The sequence below is a fragment of the Morus notabilis genome, unplaced genomic scaffold (genome assembly GCF_000414095.1).
Source record: "Morus notabilis unplaced genomic scaffold, ASM41409v2 Scaffold830, whole genome shotgun sequence".
NCBI lineage: Eukaryota > Viridiplantae > Streptophyta > Magnoliopsida > Rosales > Moraceae > Morus > Morus notabilis.
In genome coordinates, this window is record NW_010364217.1 from 111,011 (window position 1) to 117,038 (window position 6,028).

Here is a 6,028-nt window from a genome sequence, read left to right on the forward strand (position 1 = left end):
CCAAAAAAAAAAAGAAAAAGCAGCAGTTTATGTGACATTGCCAGCTATTTATAGTCTACAGTCTACACTTGCATTAGAACCATGAGATGTATCATCATTAGCCCTACAAGTCTTTGAATTCTTAAGCATAACACAATCCAATTTAAAAGGGCATATCAATACAAACACAAGAAGGTAAAGAACAACCTTGAACTAGCAGTTCGCTGTTCAGCAATGACCTTCCTCCGACTGCGCCGCCAAAATGAATTTGCAATGTTTGGTTCACTATGAGATAAACTAAGAAGATAAAGAAATAACTTCAGCATGAAAAATGTCACAATCCATTACTTTCTGGAATCTGAACCATGCAGATGTTGTGAGAATAAATAAAGGAATGCAGAAGGGTCATCATAAAACTCATAAACTTGAACTTGTCAAGGCAAGCAATATATATTACCTTAATTTCCTGTCAACAGAGGTAGCAGATCTCAGCATCATATTCCGCAATGACAGACCTGGTACATTTGAGTCTAACCTCCTTTGCAACTGAAGACTTTCATCTTTTTCAGCACTGGTGACAAAAAGAAGAAGAAAATAACTACCTATACCTACTTGATGCATGAGTTACTCAACAAGAACTAACATCATAAGTTTCAAAATAGGTGCCACACATAGAGTTCAAGTTTTGGAACCAGCTAACCTGTCAGGATCAACTCGCTCTGAAAACCCATATAGAGGACTGTTCGGTTCTAATGGTGAATCACAGGAGTCATTTTCTGCAGAATCACTCTCCCCTGCTGCAGAAATATGGGTCATAAAAATTGCCTTGGTTGTTCGCGGCAACAGCTGGCCTGGAAACCGCATGAGATCAACCAAGTATTCAACAGAACTCAATTCAACTATGACGGACATATGCTTATATGAGTCCGAATACTCAACAACCCCGTCACTAGGCAAGCCCTGATCAAAATACACGCTTTCATATATCAGCCACTGTTGTAAGAAAATAGAACATACAATTTTCTTTTCCCCAAATTGAAGGGGAGACACACACAATATCTACGGGAAGCGACCAATAGAAAAGGGAAAAAAAAATACTCCACCCCACCAAATGAAGTTACATCTTACCACCATGAGCCTACTTTCAAGACCTACAGTATCTGCTAAGACTTTAAATAAGATTGCCCGGGGACGACATGAACCATGCTTTATTTGCCCAAGCAGTTGTAGACCTCGGTTTTCAAACATGTGGGAGGTTTCTTCTAGTGCAGCTTTTGCTGGACTTTCTAAATTCGGCCGTTTATAGAAATCAGAAACCTTTGCACAAAAATGGAGGATAAAAAAAGTTAGCAAATACTTTCTCTATAATTTTTTAAAGGAACCTTAGTAAATGCTTGTCATAAGTTACAGATCTCCATTAAATCCCAAGCAACAAGAGATACTAAACCTTAATTACCATATTGAGTACGTCACCAGCTGATTGGAGGAAAAACAACATAGGACTGTACTTTGAGTCATACTTGTAAACTTCTTATCTTGCTTGAGACAATACATATAGTAACTCAAAGATAGAAAAAGTTGGTAGAAATTCTCACCAATCCTGCTATCTTTTTTATCACGGCAGCTGGATTTGAGTTTAATCCTTTCACTAGTGCCACAATCAGTTGCCTCAACATGGAGAGTTTTTTATCTTTAGCAGCATCTACAAGAATGATATCAGCTTTAAAACCCTCTCCTCTCAAGACATGAAGTTCATCGAGAGTAGGAATATCATCAAAAGTCTCCTTAAGCCTTTTCTCCTGCATATTGTCAAATAACCATCAATCATAAAAAATCAAGTTATACCATGATTACCTTCATTATAATCAATTATGCATACATGAAAAAACTACAAACAATTCTCACCGGAACAACAGAATAAAAACCATTTGGAATTGGTTCAGAAAGCACTCCAGTGCGCCATAGAATTTGAGATGCTTTCTGAGATGACAATACATCTTGATCAGAACTTCTTGGTGATTCTGTATTGCTTAAGGTCTCATCTTGAGAACCCAAAGAAACAGATCCAAATCTTTCAATAAAATCTGAATGCCACCACGAAGCATTAGAAGGCCCTTGCTCAGCTGGCCCTGCATCATCTCGTGTCTCCTCCATGTCTTTAGATACTTGGAATGTAAAACCATTTCGCCCCCACTTCTCACCCCATAAAAGATTGCTCAGCCAAAGAAAAATTATTTGGCAGCAAAACATCAGATGGAAACTTTAATTGTACTGACTTCTCCGAGCTGGAGGCCATAAGACCTATAAAAAAGACAAAAACAAAATAGAATTTGAAATCTAAACAAAATCAGCTAAGAATGAAAAGGGCAAAGATCTTTACAGAATGTAAATGAAAATATAAGAGATCATAGTTGCAAGACAAATGAAAATATGCCACACGCTCATTACAGTATCGCATGTCAAAGTATATAAATAAAATTTACACTAGATTCTCTCAATAAACAATACAAGCTAAGAACTATTCGACACTATACCAGGTTTGGCTCGTCGCAAGACGTAAAGAACTCGTATTCACTACCATTGTATAATTAATGGTCATCTATTTGTTAGGCGTCATACTTGAGCTACATCATATGATCCAGCTGTGTACGCCACACTTTGTAGTTTCCATGATCGCACAAAACACGCTTATGTGCTCATTAAAGTTTCCGAAGTTTCATTAAAAATTGTCAATCTTCATAGTTCATACTCGCAACCACCAAATATCTCCATTTTTGGAAACATACTAACTCTATCCAAAACATATGGAGAATAACACAATAACCACCTTTTCCTCCCTCAAAGAAAGTTCAATATTCCAAGCCATGTAAAGTTCTTAACGCAAACCTATTATAGAAAGAAGGCAATTGCAATTACTGCATGCAAAAGTTCCCAATCCATGTCCACGACTCCGACAAAAGAGTATTATTCTCAATTTAGTCTCACATATGCTCCAATTACAATGCAGAAACCTAAGTTTGACTAAATCCCTAGATCTTTAAACAAAACCTATTACTCCTAAAAGAGCTAACTACAAAATGCTTCTCCCCAATTACTCCAAATCATCGATAAATTCGGATTTTAGCCCCGCATTTCTTCACAAATCTACATCTAGCTTCGCTAATCAATGCGAACAATAACCAAATCTCTGATCATTCCAAGCGCTGTGATCAGTAATTTCTCCAGACCATCACATTCACATCACTACGGACCAATCCCACAAGCTCACCAAACTAAATCAACTCGCCATTTGAAGAAACATAAATAAAGTAAGCAAATCCGGATGAGAACTAATCGAAAATGGAAATGATGATAAAGTAAAAGAAGAATCGCAAGAAAGCAAATTTACCGTCAGTAGATCCAAGCATTGGAATCCCAATCTCCTTTGGCGTCCAATAACATTTGGATCTCAATTCCTCCGCATCCGAAGAATCATTCCGAACGCCCAAAACCCCTCGCGGATTCCAAGAGGAGACGTACCAGTCCCAGTACCAACAGACAAATATATATATATATATATATGAATATAACTATGTATATATATGTATATATGAATAATGTATAGAGAAAGAGGAACGGAGAAGCTGATGAGAGAGATGAAATATGTGAAGGAAACCTATGATATATATATATATGTGTGTGTGTGTGTGTGTGTATGCTTGGTTTTATATATGGATTGATGATAGAGTGAAGAAAACGAGGAAATGAGAGAGAGAGAGAGGGAGGGAGAGGGATTTGATTTTTTTGGGCTGTTGTTTTGATTGATATAATTGATCGACGAGGAAAGCGATGGGCTTTTCCAGAGAGAGAGAGAGAGAGAGAGAGGAGAGAAGAATCGAGAGAGGAGTGGAGTGAGGTGTTGAGTCACGTGCGGAGCGAGGGGGAGAGGGATCTGGGGACCTCCCCCCGACAGCCAGCTGGCGAGGGGGTGGCTCACCAACATCCACACCTTCCTCCGCGTGAATCAACGACCCTCCTTTTTCTCTTTTTTTCTTTTTTTTTTCTTTTTCTATAAATTCAAAATCCAAAATAATACTAATAAATACTCCAAATTTAAAAGAAACAATAAGACTAACAAAAATAATACTGAATCCCTTACATTTGTACTACGTAAAGAGTGCGACACTAAAACGAAATTTTAATATGAAAATAAAGTATCTAAATAAGTCGGAAATCGTTATGAAGTAGTCCGATGTAGTAGTCTATAATAATTGTATCATGATAATATGATAAATAGTTTTATTTTTCTATGAAAAATGACAAACGGTATTTCTTAAGTGTAGATGGACAACAAACAAGGACAAGTGGACATTAATTAGTGGTAAAAATGCTAAAAGTTACTATAATTCTTGGTCACCGTACATGTGATATGTCATATTTGTCAAATAGTTAAGGACATGTTCTTTTGTCTAAAAAAATTCAAAAAAAGACAACTCAAGTTTTAACTTTATTCAAATTCACGTTCTTTTAAGTTTTAACTTTATTCAACTTCACTCAACTTTATTCAAGTTATAACTTCAACTCAAATTATAACTCAAATTCAACTCAAAAACTACATTCAAATTACACTTCAAAAGAACAACTCCTAAATCTGTCACGTTAAATTACAATAAGCTCTATTTTTTAAAAATGTTAATTGATGCACCCTTGCCAAAAAAGAAAAAAAAAATGCTAATGCATTTGTTTATGTGATTTACCACCTCACAGGCAGATGAGTTGATTAGTCTTATGCCTGAATCCTACTTGAGTAGTTTGATTATCTTCTCTTTTTATAAAATAACTCAATATTAACTGATTATACCATCATAACTCTTTTCCCTTAATTACCAAAACGAAAAAGACACTATTAATGCATGATCTGTATAGCATCTCCTACCGCTGAGTTTAGCGATACTAATGGCTGAGATTGGCTTGGACCATATATTGGACTGAATCTACGTTTCACATTTTACACGTGGGGCGTTTCATCATGTCAGGTTGATCCTACGTGACAAATTTGGTTTGGATACTCTATTGGTCCCATTCACTTCACTAATTCAAGTTTAAAATTTGAGTTTTGTTACAATAAAAAACTCTCAAAAACAGTCATATTTAACTTTTTTATTACAGTAAAAAGCTCTCACATAAAGTCACATATTAACTCGAATTTAAAACTCGAATCAGCGAACAAAACGGGCCCTAATATTATAAGATATTTTAGTTTCCTAAGTGCCAAAACAATTCCAGCTACATCTTCAAATATCTACTGCATTTTAGCAAGTATTACGTAAATACATAACCGTTTTTTGTTTTAGAAATATATGCAATGTTTTTGTAATTAAAGGAAAGAGAAAAACAAGGAGAAGAGTTGATATTCAATTGGGTTGTAAGAATTGCATTAAATGAGCCATGAGATCTGAAAATGGAGAAATTAATGTTATTGGTCATATTAAATACGTTTTCTAACGGTTGATTTTTTAGTTGATGAATTAAATTAGACAGGGTGAACTATGCCATAATGTTCAAATTAAATGAGACGTCATTCGTGGAAAGGTTAACACGCCACACATGGGACATGTTTTAACTTAACTAAAATACATTACTATTACCACACTCAAAAAAAAACTATATTCAACCAACTTTGTAAGACTTCACGAAATTGGTAGGAATAAAAACTCATATAAGAGCTGCACGTGTTTCTTTGCTCAAAAGACACGGTAGTGTAAAAATGCATAAAGTAACCATATTGGGAATGCCCGAATCAGCCATAAATTTTGTATCAATACCTCAACTTTTCGAATTTGGTAATTTATTTCTTAAATTTTTTTCTTGTCAATCAACTTTTAAAATTTTTAATTTTTGGCTTTTTTAGTTCTTATTGTTCAAATTCATTAAAATTTTAATTGTTTTTTGTCATAAACTTACAAACATAAGAAGCGCATTGATGATATTTTTATTTAGTATTAATAAATTTCATGTTAAAATTTAGATTAAAATTTAAGTTATAATTAAATTAAGTTTAAATTTTTAA

General features: G+C 34.8%; 1 protein-coding gene across 1 annotated transcript in view; it reads right to left on the minus strand.

The window, feature by feature from the left end:
• Window positions 1-3,859, minus strand: part of LOC21393643 (serine/threonine-protein kinase EDR1) — a 12,670-nt gene extending 8,811 nt beyond the window's left edge. Inside the window, exons 1-7 of the mRNA XM_024170796.1 lie at window positions 3,368-3,859; window positions 1,885-2,280; window positions 1,575-1,778; window positions 1,108-1,296; window positions 680-939; window positions 437-550; window positions 187-276 (exon numbers count right to left, since the gene is read on the minus strand). Of these exons, the coding sequence (XP_024026564.1) occupies window positions 187-276; window positions 437-550; window positions 680-939; window positions 1,108-1,296; window positions 1,575-1,778; window positions 1,885-2,229 (1,202 nt within the window). The 5' untranslated portion in view covers window positions 2,230-2,280; window positions 3,368-3,859. The remainder of the gene's footprint in view (window positions 1-186; window positions 277-436; window positions 551-679; window positions 940-1,107; window positions 1,297-1,574; window positions 1,779-1,884; window positions 2,281-3,367) is intronic.
• Between the last annotated feature and the right edge of the window lie 2,169 nt (window positions 3,860-6,028).